Consider the following 23,998-nt stretch of genomic DNA (forward strand, 5'->3'; position numbering starts at 1 on the left):
GTCCGCGGGGACGCCCCGCTCCGACACGGGCTTCGGCTGTCCGCGCAGGCGCAGCCTACGCTCTCCAGCTACGCCGCCAACCGCTGCGCGCTCTCCGTTCCTCGGAGGCAGCCGACGTCACTTCCGGCGCGTTGCTAAGCAACTGCGCGGCGAGTCAAACACTCAGCGGGCTGGAGGCTGCAGCGCTCCGCGTCGGAATCGCTATCCCAAGCCTCAGAGCGCCATGGGCACCTCTTCAGAGACGCTGGTGCGGTTGGGGAGGCGCAGGGGACAGGCGAAGGAAGGCCCGGGTGAGCTAAACCGGCCCATGCCGGCCGGCGTGGGGATTGTGTCTGACCCCCAGGCACGGGGTGAGAGGCGAGGGTGCCAAGCGAGGGCGCCTAGTCCAAGTGAAGTGGACGCCACCAAGTCAAAAGCAGCGTTGGGTTCTATGTAAATTGGACAGTTTTGCCCTCCGGCGAATTGTTGGGTGGTAAAAGTTTACATAAACAGAGGTGGAGAAAAAATAAGAATTAGGGTGACCCAGTTGACCTGCGCGGTCGCAGCTGCAAGAGTCTGGCGTTGACCTGACTCAGAGCTCACTAGGTCTGATTGATCTGATCGACCTGGCAGGATAAGGAGATTCTCGTTGCCCCCGGTGCCTCCTTTGTTTCCTCTTGGCGCTTCACAGTAGCAGCCTCCGATAAGGCTGCTTCCTCTTGTGGTCATTGGATGGGTACCTATCAGGCCTTCATGCGTCCCTGTTCATATCTAACTTGAGAGTCACTCTCAGATGGCTTTACCGGAAGAACAAGGAAGGACTTTTCTAAAAGTCTCAAATAAATCTCTTCTATTTATTTGTTTTTTACAGAAATAATTATTGGAAAGGGAGATGCAAGTATCCTTAATTAATGAGGCTCACCCTAAGAACAGTAGTCAGTTCTCCAAGTTACATTGCTGGTACTCAATTAGAAGGGGTTGAATGGAGTCGATTACAATGTCTACAACCCCAATAGATGAACATTTCCAAAGTTACCCATTTATAAACTACTACTTGGTTAACTTTGAAAAATGTTTTTATAACACCCGTTGGAATAGGTATTATTGCTCTCAACTTTAAAGATGTTGATACTAAGCCTCCAAGAAGTTAAATGATTTGCCCAAGTTTACACAGTAAGGAAATGACCAAGCAAGGACTCAAATCTGTGTCTTCTGATTTTAAGGTTTTGTATACTTTCTTTCTTTCTTTTTTTTTTTTTTAAAGGTTTTGTATACTTTCCACTTAATCCCAGCTGTTCTTAAGATAACAAGAATAAAATTATTATTTGAAAGAACTTTTAGATATCATGCCAATATAGACATGTCTGAGAAAAATATCACACACTCTTCTTGAAAGTTTTTAATATTCATTTTTTAAACTTTATTAGAAATAAAGAACTCTAAAGAAGATCAAGTTCTCTGTCCACCTCTTCTACCTAGCAAAGTAGATCTCCAGCAGGTCACCATAATTCCACACAATGAGTGGGAAAGGATTCGAGGTAGCCTTGACAGTTTGACAAGAAAAGCAGCAAGCCTTCGTGCAGAAAGAAAGGAAAAGAAAGAAATGCATCTCCGATCCCAAGAAGTGGTAAAACATTGGACTAATACATATGCAGTTAAGTATTAACCACCCAGGAGTACACAAGCACTGAAGGCTTACTCTTTTTTCTTAGCACTCTTATAAATATTTTTTATATGTAAAATATAAAAATGCATTGACTAGCCAGTCTTGCTCAGTGGTTAGAGCGTCGGCCTATGGACTGAAGGATCCTGAGTTTGATTCTGGCCAGGGCATGTACCTCGGGTGCAGGCTCCATCCCAGGCCCTAGTGGGGGCGTATCCCAGAAGCAACCAATAGATGTTGCTTGAAAGTTTTTAATATTCATTAAAATGTGAAGATCTCTCACATTGATGTCTCTCTCTCTCTCCCCCCGCCTTCCTCTCTCTTTGAAAAGCAATGGAAAAATATCTTGGGTAAGAATTAAAAATACATCTATATATCTTTTTTGTTGAAAGTATTACATATGTCCCCTTCCCCACCCCTCCATTAACCCCCTCCGCCCCACTCTCACCCCCTCCCTAGGCCTTCCCTGCACTATTATTGTCTGTCCTTGGGCTACACATATATTCATATAAGTTCATTGGTTAATCTCTTCTCGCCCCCCCCTTCCCTCTGAAATGATCTACTTTCTATAATAAATTTCACTCAACATGAAATTCTTTTATGTTGTTATGTGTATCAATTATTCATTCATTTTTATTGCTGAGTGGTGTTCCATTGTATGGATTTAACAATTTGTTTATCTGTTCAGTTGTTGATGATTTGACATCAACCAAATGTTGATATTTGAGTTGTTTCCAGGTTTTGTCTACTGTATAAATAAAGCTGCTTATGAGCATTCATTTGTAAGTCTATGTATGGACATATGCTCTCATTCTCTTGGGTAAGTATCTTGGTGTAGAATAGCTAAATCATATGATAGATGTATGTTTAACTTTGTAAGAAACTTCCAAACTGTTTTGAAAGTAGTTTTTACATTCCCACCAGGAGTTTATGAGAGTTCTGTTTCCTCCACAATCTCACCAACTTGCTGTGGTCAAACATTCTAATATAATTCTTAATTATAGACATTCTAATGGGGGTAAAGTATTATCTCATTGTAGTTTTAATTTGAATTTCTCTAATTACAATGATATTGAACATCTTTCCATGAACTTACTTTCTATCTGTATATCTTCTCTTGTTTAAATTTTTATTTTAAAAAATTGTTTTAAATAATCACCCAAGGACATGTTTTTTTTAATTTTTCTAGAGAGAGGAAGGGAGAGAGAGAGAAACATTAATGTGAGCTATTTGTCACAATATATATTATTTATTTTTGGGAAGGGACATAGGACGCTAGTAGTACCTTGCTTTAGGAACAGTGTTCATAATTTATTCTTTTTTTTCCTGGAAGAGGGAAGAATTATATTATGACTGATATCATACACATAATATATGACATTCTGAAAAAGGCAAAACTATAGGGAAAGAAAACAGATCAGTGGTTGCTGGGGCTGCAGGTGGGGGGAGTGATTCACTATAAACAGGAGCTGAGGGAATTTTTTCAGAGGATAGAACTGTTCTGTAAGTGATGGTAAGCATTTTAAAAACAATACATCAAAAAAGGATGTGTGTAAATTATGCTCTAAAAACACCTCTGTCCTTAAAGGGATAAGGGAGTGGAATATACCTCCTGTGTGTTTTTTTAAATGCAGAAGTAGCCTGGCCCGAGTGGCTCAGAGGTTGAGTGTTTACCTATGATTTGGGAGACTGGAGTTTGATTCCTGGTTGGGTGGTTGATTCCCAGTGGGGGGGCACGTGGGAGGCAGCCGATCAATGACTCTCATCATTGATGTTTCTCTCTCTCCCTTTCCCTCTCCCTTCCTCTCTGAAATCAATTAAAAAAAAATAAATATATATATATGTGTGTATATATATATATATATACACACACATATATATATGTGTGTGTGTATATATATATATAAATGCAGAAGTAGCACACTACACAAAAAACTTTACACCTCATGGATGTTAAAGAAAAGGATGAAATGTAGTAAATGTAGTAGTAAAAACTGTAATAATAGGCACAGAAATTGACAAAATAATAGATCAGAAGAGAGAGCTTAGAAACAATCCCATGTTATATATGGGAACTTGATGTATGACAGAAATGTCATTGCAAATCAGAAGGGAAAGGATAGGAATTCAATAACTGATACTGAGATAATTGCCATATGAAAATGATTAAATTATATCCCTATGGTGCAAAATATACAAAAATGAATTTCAGCTGATTAAAGAACTAAATGTGAAAAGCAAAACAGTAAAACTCTTAAAATAAATCATAGAATATCTTCAGGGTTTCAGGGTAAGTAAGATTTTCTTAAGACATAGAAAATAGCCCAGCCAGTGTGGCTCAAAGGTTGAGCATTGACCTATAATCCAGGAGATCGAGGTTTGATTCCTGGTTGGGGCACATGCCTGGGTTATGGGCTTGATACCCAGCAGGGGGTGTGCAGGAAGCAGCCAATCAGTGACACTCTCTCATCATTTATTTTTCTGTCTGTCTCTCCCTCTCCCTTCCTCTCTGAAATCAATAGAAAATATATTTTAAAAAAGAAGACATAGAAAATATGACCCATAAAGGAGGAGAAAGACTTCATCTGACATGAGACATTGGGTAGACTCCTCAGAGGTGTAGAAGAGCATGGAAAATATGCTACTGTTGATTTTTTTAAAGAAACAAAAGTAGTAATATATATTTATTATTTAAATATATGAAGGTACTTTGGAAGTAAACACAAGAAACATAATAGTGGTTATCTTCGAGATTGTAGATGGAAATTAGGATTGGAGGGAGAGTTTTGCTGTGTACATTTATAGTATTTTGAGATTTTCAACGATATAAATGTGTTATCTTCCTAAAAAATTTAATTAAAAAATCAGCTCATGAGTGTAACTTCGTATTTTATTTATTAATGATAAATGCCAATACAATAAAGACTAATAATGAAAATTCAAATCATATAATGTTAAATTTTGTAAAATTTAATTGAAAAATAAAAACTGAAGACTGCTGCTTACTTTTTTTGCAGGGTATGAAAGAACAGAAACTTGAAGCCAAAAAGAAGCGTGATAAAGAACTAGAGGCAGAAAGACAGATCCTTGATATGGAAGAAGCAATACAAAAACAGGGAGAAAGAAAAAAGGCCATTGAGCGTGCAAAGCAATATCAATTTTACCAGACAGAAAGAGTGAAACACTTCCATGTACTTTGGGTTTTCTTGTACTTTTATATATATTTAACATATTTATACATAATTAGACTTTATTTTCTTAAGAGACTGCAATTTTTTCTTTTTTTTTAGTCCGGACTTATTCTTAGTAGAGTGATGAAAGAACGTGATGCACAGATTGAAAACCAAAAGAGTAGAATAAAATCAGATAAAAAATGGGAGGAACAATTGAAGCTCAACATTGAACAAGCTTTTAAGGAAGAACAAGAAAAAGCAGCAAAACGACGCAGAGATAGAGTGGCCCTTGCCAACGATCATTTGAAACAGTATGTATCTATAAATCACCAGTTTTTGCGCCTTCCTCTTTTTCTCATAAGGGATACAGCTTTTTTTCCTGCTTATAAAAATAATACATGATAAAATACCTAGTAAGTAGAAAAAAATACAGGGAAAGAGGGTAAAAATCATTATTACACCCTTACCCAAAGGTAATATATTGGTTATATTGCCACAATGAGGCTGCAGAACAAACCACCACACAATTTAGTGTCATTCACCAATAAACATTTATTTATCTGTGGGTTGGCTGGACTTGGCTGGCAGCTTTTCCTCAAACTGCAGGATTGGCTGGAATTGCTTGTTGTGGGCAAGGCTCTGATCTGCTCCATGTGTATGCATCCTGAAGTCCTAGATGAAGGGACAGCAGCCATATGGGGGAACCTTTTCTTATGGTATTGACAAAGACGAGAGAGAATGCGCCCAAGCTTGCAAGAGCTAAACCCAAAGTCAAAGGTCAAGGAAATACACGGCCTACCAGGAGTCTAAAGCAAGTCACATGGCTAAGCCTAACAACAGTGGACCAGAGAAATAGACTCCCATGGAAGTGGGGAGTGAGAGAGAGAGCCTATTTGAATAATAATCGAATCCACCACAATAATCTGTTATTGCTTCATTATATAGCCATATAGACCGTTTTTGATTGTGAGTGAAGGGGGTTGGATTCATTGAGATATAATTCACAGTTAATAATATTCACCTTTTTAAAAGCATAGAGCTGTATACCACTCCCAAATCAGTATAGAGAACACTTTCATTACCCAAAATTGGTTCCCCCATGCCCCTTTGCACTAAATTCTATCCCCTACCCTCAGCCCCTGAAAATCATTGATACAGACTTTTACTTTTTCTGAGCATATATATACTCACATTTTATGATGTCTGATGCCCTTTCTACTATAACCAATTCTGGATAGTACTTTTTCTGGTAAGTTAGTGGGCAAAAATATCGTGTCATTTAATTTAGATTTCTAGTAATTTTAGTGAGGCAGAACATTTTTTCATATGTGAATGTTCATTTGTTTAGGTTTCTATCATGAATTGAGTACTGCATTGTTCTCTTGTGTAGGTTATTGCATATTGGTGTGTATGTTTGCCATTTATTAAAAACTGATTAATAAGCAGCTTTTTATATCTCAATATTACTAATTTATTAGACTGCAGATTTTGGTCATCTTTTCTGAATGGTTTTCAGTAGTTAGAAGATATTTATTTGTATGTGTTCAAATCTTTTTGTTACGATTTTGGTTTTGTATATATCTTTATTTCTCAAAATCACAAATGTGTAAGTGACATAGACATCAATTCTCAAGATGTATGTGTTGCCAGACTGTATTCTACAGTTATTTTAACACTTAGTAAAAAGAGAAGAGTAATCTTTGGATTTATTATAATTTTTTTGTTTGGCAGTGTAGAGAGCCAAGGCTTTGTGCAAGTTAGGGACAGAGCCCTTGGCAAAGGAAGGCAAATATTTGACCAGTGAGTCACCTTTAAGAAATCCCTCTTTTTATATTGGCTGCTTTAGCCCAGAGATAATTACAGGTAGCAGCTTAATCTCTAGCAGGCTACCTAGCAAGTGCTAACACCTTCACAGGCCATCTGCACACCTATAGCCTTTGCACATAGGCTGTGTTTGGGCCACAGCATCACTTTTCCGAGTGTTCTTGGGCAATAGTTTAGAGGTTCAAGCAGGTTTAGGATTTCCTTTAGTTGTTTCTTTGGCTTATCTTCATTGTAGTCTAGATGTTCATCAGGCTCTGAGATCAGCATAACACTCCAAGAAAAAAAGTTTTTGATCACGAACATATGAAAGAAAAGTTTATTACTCAGTCTTTTAGTCCATTTAAGTAGATTGTTGCTCTACCCTGTGCCTATCTGTTCAGGAATAAAAAAACTAGAGACAGCAGATAGTGGTAGTGGAACAGCCTGCACACTTGTTAATTGGCTGACAAGGAACCCATGGGCAAGTAGATATCTCAGGCTTTAGCTGTCTTGCCAGCATGCAGAGGATTGATGGCCAGAGGAGGGCACTCAGAGCCTGCAATAAACTGATGGAGGAATCTCCTGTAGTGATGGTTGATAGTGGTGGGTCTTGGGAGGTGGGTTTAAGAGGTGGACCTGGAGCTAAATCTTTCAGATCAGAGCTCTGCAGTGAGGAGGCTGCTTAGGGATCTCTAAAAAACTCACATATTAAGCCCTTTGAGAGAACCAGCATTTAGTGGCTTACCACTCAGAAGGCATCAATAGCTAGTCAGTGTTGGCTGCAGGAGGAGTGACAACCAAAGTGGCCAGTTGGATGAGGAAATCTTTGTTTCTCTCCTTCCATCAAAGCCTGAGCGGGTAGACCCCATAGCTTGGATAGCATCGCCTAGTGCTGAAACTGAGCACTAGGGATTAGGGATTTTTCTGAAAAATAGTGGCACCATTCCATCAGTTAATTGGTTCTTCCTAAAGGATAGGAATATCTGAAGTCCTAGTGTAGGACTTAATTTTGATGAGGAATGAAACAAATTTCAAAGAAAGGGAAATATTGGCAATTCTGGGCCAACCAATTTGGATTTGTTTTTAACCACTACTCTTTATATATGTCTTGTCTCCTTGCCCCACCCCCAAAAGAAATCCACCAGTTTTTCCTTATAGCTTCAAGTCATCCCAAATTATAATCTAATTCATTTCTTTAAAATATAACCTTTTTTTTTGGTTTGTTTTAGAATAAAAGAACATGAAGAGGAAGAAGAAATAAGGAGAAAATGTGAAGAAAAGGATACTGAGGAAATAAAGCGACAGAATTCATTATATGAAATAGAAATGAGAAAAACACTAGAAAAGAAAAAAGAAGAGATAAACGAAAGGAGGAAACTATTTTTTGTAAGTTGAAAATACAGCATCTCTTCAAAATATATACAAAGTCCAATGTCTAAATTTTAATATACTTTTTATAAATAATAGTGGGTTAGAAAACAAGTTGCTATTAAATTGGGTTTCTAAGTCTATTTGGGGGGAGCTGTATTTGCTGTGGTTTTATGTGGATGTGCTCTCATGCATGAACAAGAAATAAGAGAATGAGGCTTTTTATTTTTCAAATGAATTCATTTTCCTATTCTTAAAATGAGTTATCTTATATATTAAGGTATAAAGATAGAGTATATATTGATTTCTCAATTTTAGACATTTTCTGTGGCTTTGCCCTGGTGGTTGAAGATTCAGCTCAGCTGAGATAGCTTCTCTTTTTTGCTTCGCTATTATTGGAACATACATGGCTTCTGTCCTCAAGGTTGCCTCATGGCCCTGAACAGCTGCTGGAGCTCCTGCCTCATGTCCACATTCGAAGCAGCAAGAAAGAAGAAAGGATGGAGGACAAAAAAGAGTGCCCTGCCCTGGCCGGGTGCCTCAGCTGGTGGGACCGTCATCTCGGGCACTGAAAGGTCGCAAGGTCCATTTCCGGTCAGAGCACATACCTAGGCTCTGGGTTTGATCCCAGGTCAGGGTGCTTATGGGAGGCAACCAAGTGATGTTTCTCTCTCTCTCTCATTCTCTCTATCTCATTCTCACTCTCTCTCTAAAAAGTAAAATCAATTTAAAAATATATCCTTGGGTGAAGATTTAAAAAAAAGAGTGCCCTAATTATCTGCTCTCCTTTTAAGGAACTTTTCTGGAAGTCTCACTAAACAATTTCCATTAAATCTCACTGGTCATAATTTAGCCACACCCAGGTGAAATGAAACCTTGGAAATATAGTCATTTAGCTGAGCATATGGCTCCTCTTTTTTTTAAAAAAAATATATCTTTATTGATTTCAGAGAGGAAAGGAGAGGGAGAGAGAGAGACAGAAACATCAATGATGAGAGAGTCGTTGACCAGCTGCCTTCTGCACCCCAGACTGGGGATCGAGCCTGCAACCCGGGCATGTGCCCTGACCGGGAATTGAACCCCGATTGCCTGGATCCCAGGTCAACGCTCAACCGCTGAGCCACGCCCGGCCGGGCAACTCTTAACAAAATCTGAGTCCTGCTACTAATGCAGAACACAAGAAAGAATCCTGGGTAGGCAATTAATTATTCCTGCCATTTTTGTTTTTTTGTTCAACTTTCAGAGTTATCCTCAACTTTGTCTTTAAGCCTTCTATTAAATTTTTTAAAATTCTCAGTTGAGGATATATTTTTCATTGATTCTAGAGAGGAAGGGAGAGGGGGAGAGATTGAGAGAAACATTGATGTGAGAGAGAAACATCAGTCGGTTTCTTCCCATGTGCACATGACTGAGGATTGCACCCACAGTGGGTATGTGCGCTGACTGGGAATCCAGCCCGAGACCCTTTCAGTGCATGGGATGATACTCTAACCAACTGAGCCACACTGGCCAGGGCCCTTCTCTTGAGTTTTTTAGTTGTCAAAGTTTTAATTTATAAGAGTTGTAATTTTATTGTCCTTTTTGCATAAAATCTTATTCTAGGTTCATGGATGCAATATTTTTATATTTCCAAGTCATTTTGGAATGAGACAGACCTTGTTTTGAAACCTAACTCTGTCACTTACTAGCTATGTATTTTTTTTTTTTTTAAGGTAAGAGTTTCCTTTTTTTGGTAAATCTGTTTTTGTTGATTTCAGAGAGAAGAAGGCAGAGGGAGAGACAGAAACATCAATGATGGGAGTCACTGATAGGTTGCCTCCTGCATGCCCCCTACGGGGGACCAAGCCCAAAACTAGAGCATGTGCCCTGACTAGGAATCGGATGGTGACCTCCTGGTTCATGGGTAGACACTCAACCACTGAGCAACACTGGCTGGGCTAGCTGTGTGATCTTGAGCTGAGGCTTTCAATTTTTAAAAATGAGAATTAACTTTATGTTAATTACCTCTATAGTTTTATCATTATAAATATTCTGTATGAACATTACAATAAACTTAGAAAAAAACAAAACTTTTTAAAAATAATGACATTGTGGTGTTTTTTAAAATATATTTTTATTTTTTCAGAGAGAGAAAAGGGAGAGGGAGAGAGAGAGAGAAACACCAATCATCCATCCGCTGCCTCCTGCACGCCCCCTACTGGGGATCGAGCCTGAAACCCAGGCATGTGCCCTGACCAGGAATCGAACCCCATGACCCCTTGGTGCATGGGATGGCACTCAATCAACTGAGCCACACCAACCAGGCAACAAAATAAAACTCTTAAGAAATCATTCAGAACAATCACTTTTTTTTTAATCCTCACCCAAGGATTTTTTTTTTTTAATTGATTTTAGAGAAGAAGGGTGGGGAGACAGAGAGAGAGGGAGAGAGAGAGGGAAACATCAATGTGAGAGAGAAACATCACTCAGCTGCCTCCCCTACACACCCCGACCAGGGACTGAACCCATAACCTAGTTCCCTGCCCAGAATTGAACCATCAGCCTTTTGGTGTACGAGACGACACTCCAACCAACTGAGCCTCCTGGCCAGGGCTCAAAACAATCAGTTTTAGCAGTTTTGTATTTTCATTAGCTTTTCATGTTGATTAATGCATCAATGCATCTCCTTAACCATATTACAGGCTTTCAAAAGTAGCAACCAATAAAATAGAAGAATAATTAAGAGTGCTAAGCACATAGTAGACCCTGAGTTATAAATATATTGGAGATTAAATGTTAAATCTAATAACTTTCACCTTGAATTGGTTTCTAAATATATAGCAGAATACACTAATATATTTGTATATCCAGGCTATTGTGTTCAAAGGTATCTATTTTTATGGTGACTAATTCAGGTTGGGTCATGGAATGTATGCTGATATGTACAGATTTTTATTTTTTGTTTTAAAAAATAATTACCTTTTTTTTCTGGCTGGGTCGCTCAGTTGATTGAAACATCTTCCCATATACCGAAAGGTTGCAGGTTCCATCCCTGGTCAGGGTGCATGTGGGAGATAACCCATCGATGTTTTTCTCTAACATTGATGTTTCTCTCTCTCTCCCCCCTTCCTTTCTCTCTAAAATCAATAAAAACATGTCCTCAAGTAAGGATTAAAAAATAATGATAATGATAAAATAAAAAATAAAAAATTACCTATTAAAGTTTTTTAGAATATACATCTGTATATTTTCTTGTATATGCACTAAAACAAAGTCTGGACTAGGAATTAGTTTCCCAGTGATTGGGTCTGGTGGGCAGTGTTAGGAATAGGCAGATAGATAGTGAATGGGATAGGTATCTTTTAAATATTTTTAATGTGTGTGCCATGTGACTGTATTAACTATTTAAACATTGAATTTAAATTGTTTTTCTGATTATTGAATTATTTTAATTGCATATTTTTAAAGAAATTAGATATTTGAAAAGAAATACAGAAAATCATTAAGATGTAAAAGTGACTTATAATCTCATACCCCAAAGATAACTGATATTAACATTTAATATATTTCTTCCAGTTATATATACATTATAAACTTGTATTTATATTTTTGCTAAGATATGCTATTTAGTGTTTATATTCTATTGCCCCCAACTAACTGATTATTTGTATTATTTGTATTCTTCCCATGTCACTGAGTATAATTTACTGAACCATTTCTCCATTATTGAATATTTAGAGGTTGTTTCCAACTTGTCACCATTATAAATAACTTTGAGATAAAGTACATGGTACTTAAAACTTAGTGCATATTTCTGATGATCTCTTTGGGATCAATTTCCAAGAGAGAAATAACTGGATCAGAAGCTGTGACCATTTGACTGGTTCTTGTTAGATATTTATATGTTGAAAGATATTTTTCTTGATAGGATAATACAGAGTTTTTTTTCTCTCCAAGAAACATATGAGTGATAAAAATATCATTAAAGCTGTAGAACAGCAGCAGCAAGAGGAGGAAGATGAAAAGATTAGAAAATTTATCAAAGCAAAAAAGCGACTGACACAAATGAGGAAAGAAAAAGAAGCTGAAACACACAGGTGAGCTTTTAAAATAACTTAGGTAATTAGTAAGGTACTATTTGAAATTATTATTTTTAAAATTTATCTTTATTGTTGAAAGCATTACAGATGTCCCTTTTTCTCCTCATTGACCCTTTCCATCACGTCCCCACCCCCTCACCCCGCCCCAGGCCTTCACCACACTATTGTCTTTATTTTATTATAGATCAGAAGTTGTGATACGAGAGTAGCCTTTAGGAAGAAAGGTCTCATTATTTTATGCATGACTAGGGCATTAGTGACATGATGACTTCAGTTTGAGGCATGTGAGTTGGGGTTTCCCTGGAATATCAAGGACATCATCTGGTAGATGACTGGAAATACTGGAAATCTCTGCTCTAGAAGAGGAGGGATATGAGCTGGATATGGCCTTGTGAGTCATTGCTGTGTAAGTGATTGTTGAAACTGTGGACACAGGTGACTTCACCTGGGGCTAATAGGTAAGAAATGAAGGTGACATAGTCCCTAGGGACAAATGGAGAAAGAAAATAATGTGAAGACCATAGAATAGTTTCTAGACATTGGAGGAAAACCAGAGAAGCAGCAAGGGAGGGGTGTTTCAGTAAAAAAAAAAAAATTAAAAAAAATGCAGTCATCAGTATTAGATTAATAAAGGGATTAAATGAGATTTTTTAAGTTGTTTCTCAGATTTAGAGGTCAGTTTAGTGAGGAGTTTGGGATGAGGTGAGAGGAGAGTGGGAGGCCAGTTGCAGTACATCATGTCTGTTTCAATCATGCTTTTCCCTTGTGCAGAATCCTCTGATGGCTTTACATGACACTTAGAGTCTTTACTATGGCCCATAGGACTCTACGCCCATCCTAATTCCCAGCTTCCTCCAGCCTCATCTCTCAAACCTTGTATCTCACTGTCTGTCCTTCCTTCCTCCTTCCTCCTTCCTCACTCACAGAGGTCTTCTCGTGTACCCTCTCCGAGGAATGCTCACCTCCCTTAACTCTCAGATCATTACTCAAATATTGCTTTCTCATTGAGGCTTTCCCTGACTACCTTACTTAACATTACAACCCCACACCCTACATTGCTTATTCCTTTAACTGCTCTTTTTTCTCATTGCATGATATAGCACAATTGTTTAAAATATTTTTTATTGATTTTTTTTTTTTTTTTTTTTTTTAGAGAGAGAGGAAGGGAGAGAGGGAGAGAGAAACACCAATGTGAGATCGCAATATTAATCAGCGAATCAGCTGCTTCCTGCACGCACCCTACCCCGGCATGAGTCCTGACTGGGAAATCCAACCAGCAGCGTTTTGGTGCATGGGATGACACCCAACCAACTGAGCCACACTGGCCAGGGAGCATTATTTTAATTATTTATTTTGTTTACTGTCCCCCTACCCCAGCTATAACAAAAGCTCCATGAGGGCAGAGACTTTTAATGTTTTTGTTTATTGTTATGTCTCCAGCACCTGGAATAGTGCCTCGCACATAGCAAGCAAGCAATAAAAGTGTTTAAAATATTGTGTTTGAAAGCTTAGATGAAATGTCACCTTTTCCATGAAACCTTTTTTTTTTTTTTCTTTTGCCCATATCATTTTCTAGCTTCCTCATGGCATTTATCACCTTTTGCCGGTATAGTTACCTGTGTAAATGTCTTCTCTCCACTTCAGGTTGTAATTTCCTTGGGACAGGCACTGTATCCTCTCTCCTCATTTCTCCCACATTACTTTGCAAATGCACTCATTAATTTAGTGAATTTGTCACATCTAAATTTAAAAGTATTTTTAGCTCAATTTCCTAAATAAAAATGCCCCAGTCCTTTAAAAAATAAGGTAGTCCCCCCTTATCTGCAATTTTGCAGATAGTAAGAGGATGGATCTATTCAGAATTTTGATAACTTTTACTAGATATTTTTGAGATTTTATTTATAGAAAGGCCTTTGATTTATTTTATAACCTAAGTCTCCAGTGTTAGAGTAAAAGTATTTTAAAATATTTTTCATTGTGGAGAATTTTAACACTTATTTCCTATATGCACTTACACATACACGAGATCATATTATATGCGTTGCTCCCTTTGGACTTTTAGAATAAAATAGTATTCTAATATGATAGTATTTGACCTGAGTTAGTCACCTAAGATGGCCACTAAGTGACTAACAGGCAGGTAGTGTAGACAGCATGGATATGATGGACAGAGGGATAATTCATGTCCTGGGCGGGATAAAGCGAGATTCCGTCACACTACTCAGAATGATGTGCAATTTAAAATTTATGAATTGTTCATTTCTGGAATTTTTCATTTAATATTTTTGGACTGTGGTTGATCACAGGTAACTAAAAACACAGAAAGCAAAACCACAGATAAGGGAGGATTACTGCCTGCTTTATTCTAGAAAGGAAGTATTAAAAAATAATTCCATTTAAGACAATATATATATATATAAGGAGTAATGGGGCTCCTTTTATTCTTGTAAAAGAATATAAAATATCTGACTCTCCAAATTATGTTGACTCCATAGCAGATCTATTCATGAAGATTTGGCATGATGGTTATTTTGTTATAGGCTGATGGAGGAACGTAGAGAAAGAATAAATAACTTCCTGAGTGGACTAATGAAACAGAAACTCGACAATGAAGATTTGATTATTGCTAGAGATATAGAGGAAGCTGACGCTGAATGGGAAAAAAGGGAAAAGGAAAAATATGAAAAAAACAAAGCAGAATTAAAAGCGATTGAAGAATATAGAGACCTTGTGGTAAGCAATTCCATTTTGACAATAAAAATTAAACAAAAAAAGTTAAACCCTTTCCACTATAGTTTCTAAATCCCTCTGCATCTCTGATTTTAAAAAAAAATCAGAGATTTGAAAAACAATGTATGAATTATCTTCCTCTATTCCTGAAATCAGACCATGCTTACTTCCTAACAGAAGATAACATGACAATCAATTACAGGTGCAAAGTAATAATCTCTTCTGTTTCAGAACCATCTGAAATACAAAAATTTTTTTGAAACTTATTTTTATAGTTGACACATTACAGATGTCCCCCATTTCCCCCCCCCCCCCCCCGGCCTTTACCTCACTGTTGTCTGTAGCCACGGGCTATGTATGTATGTTCTTTGGCTGATCTCTGCCTTTTTTTGTCCAGTCACTCCACCCTCCTGCCCTCTGACATCCCTCAGTCTGTTCCAGTGCTCCATGCCTCTGGTTCTGTTTTTTGTGTTAGATTATTTTGTTCATTAGATTCCACATACAAGTGAGATCATATGGCATTTGTCTTTCTCTGACTGGCTCATTTCACTCAGCATAATCATCTTCAGCTCCATCCACGCTGTTGCAAAGGCTGAGAGTTCCTTTTCTTCACAGCTGTGCAGTATTCCGTTGCGTACACATACCACAGCTTTTTCTTTTCTTTTCTTTTTTTTTAAAATATATCTTTATTGATTTCAGAGAGAGGAAGGGAGAGAGAGAGAGATAGAAACATCAATGATGAGAGAGTCATTGATCGGCTGCCTAGCCCACAACCCAGGCATGTGCCCTGACCGGGAATCGAACCCTGGTCGCCTGGATCCTGGTCGATGCTCAACCACTGAGCCACGCCCGGCCGGGACACAGCTTTTTCTTAATCGTCACCTGAGGAGTGAGGATATTTTTTTCCTGTTAATTTTCTAGAGAGAGTGGAAGGGAGGGCAGAGGGGGATAGAGAGAGAGGAGAGAGAGAAAAACATCGATGTGACAGACACACATGGATTGGTTGCCTCCCAGGCTCGCCCAGATGGGGGTGGGGATTGGACCTGCATCCCAGGGACATGACCTTGACTTGGAATTGAACCTGACTCCCTGGGTCATAGAGTGACACTCAATCACTGAGCTGCGCTGGCGCTGGCCGGGCACTTTTTCTATTCTCTATTTTCTTTTTAAACAAATACCATTCTATTTAAGTTTTCACTGTGTGCTCCCTGATACTCAGGAAACAAAATAAAACCAAAGTAAGGTGTCCAAATGGGAATGAGCCCGGGTGCGTGCAGGTTTCTGCCCTCGCATTGCTCCAGGCTAGCTTTCTGCCTGAACGCTCTGAGCTGGTGCCTTCTTTACACAGCACTGTTTGCTGAAAGTGCTTTCAGTGCTTTCCTTTGCCTTTTAACATCTAGATGAAAAATAAAGAGGAAGAAGAAAGACAAAGAAAAATAGAGGGTAAAGAACATTTGCTGGCTGTCATGAAGGCAGATAAGGCTTTCTGGGAGCATGAAAAGGAGAAAAAACGCAAAGCTGATAAAGAACGCCTCGAAGTTCAGGATGCCCATATTCAGCAAATGGTAATTATTCCTAAATGTTTATACTTATTTTAGCAATAAATGTGTAATATAGAGTTCATGCTAGTTTTCTTTCCCAAGTAGATTCCTTTGTCAAGGAAGATCAGCTGGTCATTACAGTTATGACACAGTAAGATATATAAGAAATGTGAAGCGTTAGTTTCTGTTTTTATCTCTGTTGAAGTTCACATACTAGATGTATGTGTTTTGCACAAAAATTTACCCTTGTTTAGTATCCATTGTGTTTCAGTAAATATTAAAGAAAATGCAAATGCATATGGCAGGCCATGATGCTTTTCTTCTTTGTTTTACTTTTCCCCTCCTTATAACTATAACCTGAAAACTATATTGATTGGGATCTCACAAGTTTCATATCTGCCGTGAATAGGGGTACCAGAAATTTTAGAACATGTGTGATGGACCTGCCATTCAATCATTTGTAGCTAAAGATTGTTTTACAAAATGGCTGTACCATTTTCCATTCCTACCAGCAACATACATGAAGACAAGTTGCTCCACATCCTTACTAACACTTGGTATTATCCTTTGATTTTGACTCTTCTAGTGTAGTGATATCTCATGGTGTTTTTTTGCATTTCTCTAATGACTAAAAATATTGAATATCTTTTCGTGTTCTTCTTAACCATTTGTGTGCCTTCCTTTGTGAAGTGTCTACTCAAATCTTTTTGCTAATTATTTGATTAGGTTGTTTGGTTTCTTACTGTTGAGTTTTAACTTATTTTTTAATGTGGTAAAATATATATAACATAAAATTTACCATTTTATCCATTTAGTTTAGGGGCATTAAGTACATTCACACTGGGGTTCAACTCTCACCTCTCTCCATACCCGTAAGTTTTCCTCCCCCACTGAAGCTCTGTACTCACTAAACGGTAACTAGTCTCCCGTCCTCCCAGCCTCTGGAACCACTATTCTGCTTTCTGTCTCTGGGAATATGATTATTCCAGATACCGCAGATTAGTGGAATCATACAGTATTTGTCCTTTTGGTCTCTTACCTCACTTAGCATAATGTCTTCAAGGTTCATCCATGTTGCCACATGTGTCAGTTTCATTCCTTATTAAGGCTGAATAATATTCCATTTTACATGTGTCCCACATTTTATCCATACATCCACGAATGGATTTGGGTTGTTTCCATCTTTTGACTATTGCAAATAATGCTTCTTTGCACATTGGTATACAAATATCTGTTCGAGTTTCTCCTTTTGGCTCTGTTGTTTATATACCAAGAAGTGGAATTGCTGGATTATAGGGTAATTCTGTGCTTAATTTTTTTTTTTTTTTAGAATCACTGTACTGTTTTCTATAGCAGCTGTACCCTTTTACATTCCTACCAGCAATGTTCAAGGGTTCCAATTTCTCCAAATTCCCAACAAATTGTAGTTTTCTGGGTTTGTTGTTGTTGGTTTTGTTGTTTATAGTAGCCATCATAATGGGTTTGAAGTGATGGCTTTCATTTGCTTTTCCCTAATGATTAATGATGTTGAGCATCTTTTCATATGCTTATAAGCCATTTCAATTCAGCCTCAAGACTTCCTTTAGTATGTTTTATAGTACACAGGTGGGCTAGCAATAAATTCAGTTTTTCTTTTTTTTAAATTGAGTTTTAGAGAGAGGAAAGAAGAGAGAGAGAGAGAAACATCAGTGTGAGAGAGAAACACTGATTGGTTACCTTCTATACACGCCCCACCCCCCCAACAGGGGATCCAGCCTGCAATCTGGGTATGTTCCCTGGCTGGGAATTGAACCTGTCCCCTTCTGGTGTACAGGACAACTCTCCAACCAACTGAGCCACACCGACCAGGGCCAGATTGTTTTTCTAATAATGTCTTTATCTTACCTTCATTTCACTGGATATAAAATTGTTGGGTGCCATATTTTTCCACTTTGAATATGTTGTTTTAGTGTCTTCTGGCCTTCATTGTTTATGATTGGAAATCTGCTATTAATCATATTGTTGGTCCCCCCAAATGATGTCATTTTTCTCTTGATTTTAAGATTTTTCCTTTATTTTTGGCTCTCGGAAGAATGACTATGATGTGTTTTTCTTGTGTTTATCCTATTTGGGGTTTGTGGTACTTCTTGGATGTGGCATGTTTTTGACCATTATTTCTTCAAATATCTTTCCTGCCTCTTTATCTCCTTTCCCCCAGGGGTCCAATTAGTATGTACAAAGACATTTGATATCATACCAGAGATCTCTGATGCTCTATTCATTTTTCATCAATCTTTTTCTTTCTGTTCTTCAGATGGGACAACTTCTGTTGATCTACCTTCAGATTCACTAATTCTGATGTTGAACTCATCTAGTGAATTTTTCATTTCAACTGTACAATTTTCATTTGGTTCTTTTCTATAGTTTCTATTTTTCTGTTTAGATTCCCTATATTTCCTTTAATTCTTTGGATATATTCAAAATAGCTACTTTGAAATCTAATTGTTAAATTTAGTATGCTGTTCAGAACTGTCCTGTTTTTCCCTTAGAACAATGTCACACTTTCCTGTTTCTTTGCAAGTCTAGTAATTTTTAATTGAAAACTTGACCTTGTATAGAGTATGTTATAGATTCTGTTTTGTTCTGAGAGTCGTTGCTCTTTGTTTTAGTAGGCAATTACTTTCCTTGGATGCAAGCTATGAAATCCATCATCACCAGAATAGGTAGCCTTTGATGTCTCTGCTGTTGTTTGTTTTTGTAAGTCTGGCTCTCTAGGTTTCCTCCCTATACTGGCATTGACAGTCACCAATAATGTGGGTAGAATTTATCTTCAGACAAGGTAAGCCAGCAGCACTTTTACCTCTGCTGCACGAGCTGGGGTGTATGGGTTGAGGATGGTATGCCAAAGAACAGCAAATTCACAATCTCCTCCAGGCTTTTAATTTTTGCCAGGTGCCCTGGGATCTCCTGTGTGAATGTGTAGTTTATCAGTTAGTCAGGGATGTCTGTAGAGTTTATTATCTCAATTCTTCTATAACTATCTTGCTTCCAGAATCTCCCCCCTTAAATTTCTAGCTGCTTTACCACTCAACCCAAATGGAATTTGACATTATTGTCAAGTAAGTCTGTAAGTTTTCATCACCTGAGCTGGAGGCATTGCCCTGTAGACAAGAATGCCCTAAGGTTGCAGTTCTTACCTGATTTAGCAGCAATTTTTTTTCATGAAAAGACACTTTTCAAATATTTGCCTGCACATGGTCACTTTCTAGTACTCTGAAATATTTGATTTTAATTTTTAATAGTAAACTTGCTACTCATGGAGGGAAATTGTTCAACCTCCTTATGCAGCCATAACCAGAAGTAGGATCTGCCATATTGTTTGGGAGCAAATCCCAGCGATCATATAACTCTATTAATGTATATTTCAGAATGTATCTCTAAGACTCGGGGACTCTTTAGAAATTAATGTAATCACAATTTCATTATCACATCTAAAACAATCAGCATTCGGTGTTTAAATTCCCCCCAAATTGCCTCACTATTCTTTAAATTACGTTGTTTGAATTGGATTGAGTAAGGTCTGTGTGCTGTTGGGTTGGCATGTTTTTCAGGCCCTTTTCTCTGTAGCTCCTCCTCTACCTTCGTTCTTTTTGTCTTAAGTTCTCCCTCCTTGTCTGTATTGTGTTTCTTTTTTGTTTATTGAAGAAACTGGTTTTTTTGTCTTTTAGAATTATTAGTCTGACTTTGCTGTTTGGATCCCTGAGGTGTAGTTTAATGTGTTCCCTGCATTTCATGTAAAATGTAGTTTAGGTCAGATTCAAGTTTTTTGGTGAAATTCCTTCTCATACACTTACTGCATACTTCTATTAGACGGCACAAAGTGACTGTTGTCTCACTTTCTGTGATATGAACAGCCTTTGATAATCATTGTCTAAATCTCTTAATTCATAAGGTGGCAAAATGTCAATACCCTTCTGATGCACTAGTTTATGTCTTCAAAAACCTTCTCATGATCAGCAGTTTGGTGTCCCTGAGGGACAGTTTTTAAAGAAAAGACAGGATAAATACTTGATTCTTTCACTTTATTTTCCAGTGTCCAAAATATTAGCTCTCTTGCATCCTTCAAAGGTGTGTGTTACTTTTTAACCACTATTTTAAGTTTCTTTGAGTCTGTATTTATGCTTAGTGCATATCAAAATTTGAGGCATCAGTCATATGATCTGTTATGTGATCCTTTCCTTCCATTGTCCCTTGCTTCCATACTTGAAAGGTTTCTCCGTTCCCTCAGTATCTTTCTACAAACCACCAAGTCAACATATCCCAGTTGCTTCTTGTTAAGATCCTACATTATAGTATTTTACCTTTGATGAGATAGTTTATAGCTTTTTCTGACTTTTTAAAAAATCTTATTGAATGTCACTTTCTATTTTTTCAAGCTCCTGGTAGTCTATCACCAATTTAACAAACAGCATGTGAGCTTTAATTTTGAATCACAGCACTCAGTAATAAAAATTTGGTATTCTATTTTCATATGGTTGCTCTATTTCCTCATAAATCTCAATTTGTGGTAGGTGTCAGGTTTGGGTTACTATTTTATGCTGAAGTGTTGGTTACTGATTTTGAAAAATATTTTTATGAATATTAAAATATATTCATGATATACAAAAAAAAAATCACTCATTTTTTGCAAACTCAGCATTTTGGTTTTTAAAAAATATATCTTTATTGATTTCAGAGAGAGGAAGGGAGAGGTATAGAGAGATAGAAACGTCAATGATGAGAGAGTCATTGATCGGCTGCCTCCTGCCCACCCCCGACCGGGAATCAAGACCACAACCCAGGCATGTGCCCTGACCGGGAACTGAACCCCAATCTCCTGGATCCTAGGCCAATGCTCATCATTCATTTTTTGCAAACCCACCATTTTTAAAAAGAGCCACTGAGAAGACAAAATGAAAAAGTTCTTAACCAAAACTTCATAGAAATCTTTAAAAGTCTTTAAAATCACCTCATATAATGTAAACAGTTAAAGGTATAATATTTTTGTGAATATAATGAGTTTAAAAATTTTATGAAATGTTGGTAAATTGGCTTTTGTAAATTGCTTACTGTACTTATCCCACCCAGCACCTGATCAACCCACACTGATAAATGTCATTTGTTCAAACTTCAAATTATTAGGAAACAGAGCACTTGGTTCGTTTAACTTAGTTCAGATATTCACTGCCAATTTCATCTTATGTGCCTGCGGCACATGGTATATTGGGATGACTGAGGACAGTGAGTTTGGGTGAGTTCCTTCAAAATAGTGGAAGGGTAGGGACAGTGATTGGTATGCCTCCTACACCTGCCAAAGAACATGTCGTAAATGGTAGAAACAGGACTCTAAACTTGGTTATTTGATTTTTATCTAAATTTCATGTTTTTAACTATTTTGCTATATTATTTAAAGATGTGTCATCACATAAGACTATTAAGGTAAGTTTCATTGAGCCATGATTTTTGAGAAGGATGATATTGTGAGATGCATGGGAGAGTTTCTGAAATAAATTATAGTATATAGTTGTTAAGTTAGAACTTGTCAAATATCAATGAGTTTAGAAAATTATATCTACAACTTCAAATGCTATATATATTTGGAAAATTGGTCTTACTTATGAAAATACATATGAAATTGTATTTTCTTTCTTTCCCCAATAGGCCAAAAATAAGTTTAATGCACAGCAAGCAAAACAAGCACAACTAGAGTATTGCAGACTTACTAACGATCTTGTGGTTGAAAAGGAGAAAGAATTTCAAGATTATGCCAGAGAAGTAATTGAACTTGAGTCTGAATCAACAAATAAATATGTTTTTCCACTTGTAAAATCTGTACAGGGAGGACCCGGAGGTGGCCATGGACCAGCTTTTATGGACAGAGGTGGATTAAGACCTAGCTATCAGGCAAATGATTTCTCTGGAGTCCAGCTCCCTTCTTATAACTCTCAGGGATCAAAATATAATAATTTTCAAAAGTCTAAGGGAAGGCTAGGTTTTACATGGTAGAAAAAAGTTTATTTTTAAGATTGAGAGACTAAACTGTAACTAATAAGCTACAAATGCTTATATTTTAATAAACTGCTCTTCATCTAAGTATAATTATGTTGGATCTTCACCCCTGGTTTATTTTTGATAAAAATACATACACAACATAAAATGTGTAATTTTAACCACTTAGAAATGTGTTCAGTGGCATTTATATTCATAACATTGTATAACCATTACGATGATCAAGTTCCAGAACCTTTTCATTGCTCCAAATGGAAACCCTGTACCTATTAAGCAGTCACTCCCCTCTCCCTCTTTCCATCACCCCTGGCAACCACTAATCTGCTTTGTCTTTGTGGACTTGCCTATTTCGGATATTTCATATAAATGGAATCATACTGTGGCCTTGTATCTGGCCTATTTCATTTAGCATAGTTTCAAGGTTTAGCCAATGCTGTACCATCATCAGCTTTTTATAGCTGATTAATATTCCAATGGAAGTACTTTTCAGAAAATTATCATTCAATACTTAAATTTTAGTTTTAAATAACACTACCAACATTATTACTATCAATATGATTATTGAATACAATTTATGGCTTCTTTGTGGTTTATTTCAGAGTGTATCTCACTAAACATGCAAATTACCATGTTTTAAGGTCAGTTGAAATAATCCTTCTACATGTAGTTAGGCAACCAACTTGATAGAGGTTCAGTGGCTTTTTATGAATTGCATCCCCCTGCTCCTTGAATTTTTTTGACTGTGACATAAAATACAGAATACAAATTTTACCATCTTAAACATTTTTAAGAGTACAGTTTAGTAGTATATATTCATATTGTTGTGTAGCCCATCTCCGGAACTTTGTCATCTTGCAAAACCGAAACTATATACCCATTAAACAACTCTCCATCCACCCCAAACCCCCTACCCCCAGCTCCTGGGACCTATCATTCTACTTCCTATGAATCTGACCACTCTAGATACCTCATGAAGTAGAATTGTACAGTATTTCTTTCTTTGACTGGTTTATCTCCATTAGCATAATGTTATCAAGGTCATCTAATGTTGTGTAGCATGTGTCAGAATTCTTTTCTAGGACTGAGTATTAAATCTGTACACACACACACACACACACACCCCCACACCCCCCCCAAACTTACTTTATCCATGGACACTTCGGTTACTCCCAGCCCTTGGCTGTGATGGATAATGCTGCTGTAAGTACTGGTGTGCAGCTCTCTGAGATACTCTTTAAATTCTTTTGGATATATGACCAAAAGTGGACTTGTAAAATTTTCTGAGGAACCATCGTGTTTTCCACGAGCTGCACCACTTTACATTCTTACGAGCACTGCACAAGGGTGCACATCTTCACTAGCACTTATTTTGATAGCCATCCTAATGTGTATGAAATGCTGTCACATTGTGGTTTTGACTAGCAGTTCCCCATCTGGTTATGTTGTGAATTTATCAACACTGGAAAAATGTTGATTCAAGTCCTTTTGAGTAGATTTTTCATCATTGGTTTTTTGTTGAGTTGGTAGTTCTTTACATACAGTGGATATTAACCTCGTATCAGGTATGATTTACAAAGATTTTCTCCTCCACGCCCCAGAAAAGTAGGTTACCTGTTCACTGCTGTCCTTTGCCTA

At 37.4% G+C, this 23,998-nt stretch overlaps 1 protein-coding gene across 1 annotated transcript; it reads left to right on the forward strand.

Annotated features, from left to right (window-relative positions):
- Positions 1–167: 167 nt before the first annotated feature.
- Positions 168–22,535, forward strand: CFAP210 (cilia and flagella associated protein 210). Its single transcript, XM_087819797.1, has 9 exons — positions 168–290; positions 1,407–1,633; positions 4,660–4,833; positions 4,933–5,126; positions 7,848–8,004; positions 11,923–12,062; positions 14,606–14,798; positions 16,196–16,360; positions 22,016–22,535. The coding sequence occupies exons 1-9, from the start codon at positions 224–226 to the stop codon at positions 22,358–22,360; spliced, it is 1,662 nt and encodes a 553-aa protein (XP_087675923.1). The 5' UTR covers positions 168–223; the 3' UTR covers positions 22,361–22,535.
- The last annotated feature ends 1,463 nt before the right edge of the window (positions 22,536–23,998 follow it).

This window comes from Miniopterus natalensis, chromosome 8 (genome assembly GCF_054644295.1).
Source record: "Miniopterus natalensis isolate mMinNat1 chromosome 8, mMinNat1.hap1, whole genome shotgun sequence".
Classification (NCBI taxonomy): Eukaryota; Metazoa; Chordata; class Mammalia; order Chiroptera; family Miniopteridae; genus Miniopterus; species Miniopterus natalensis.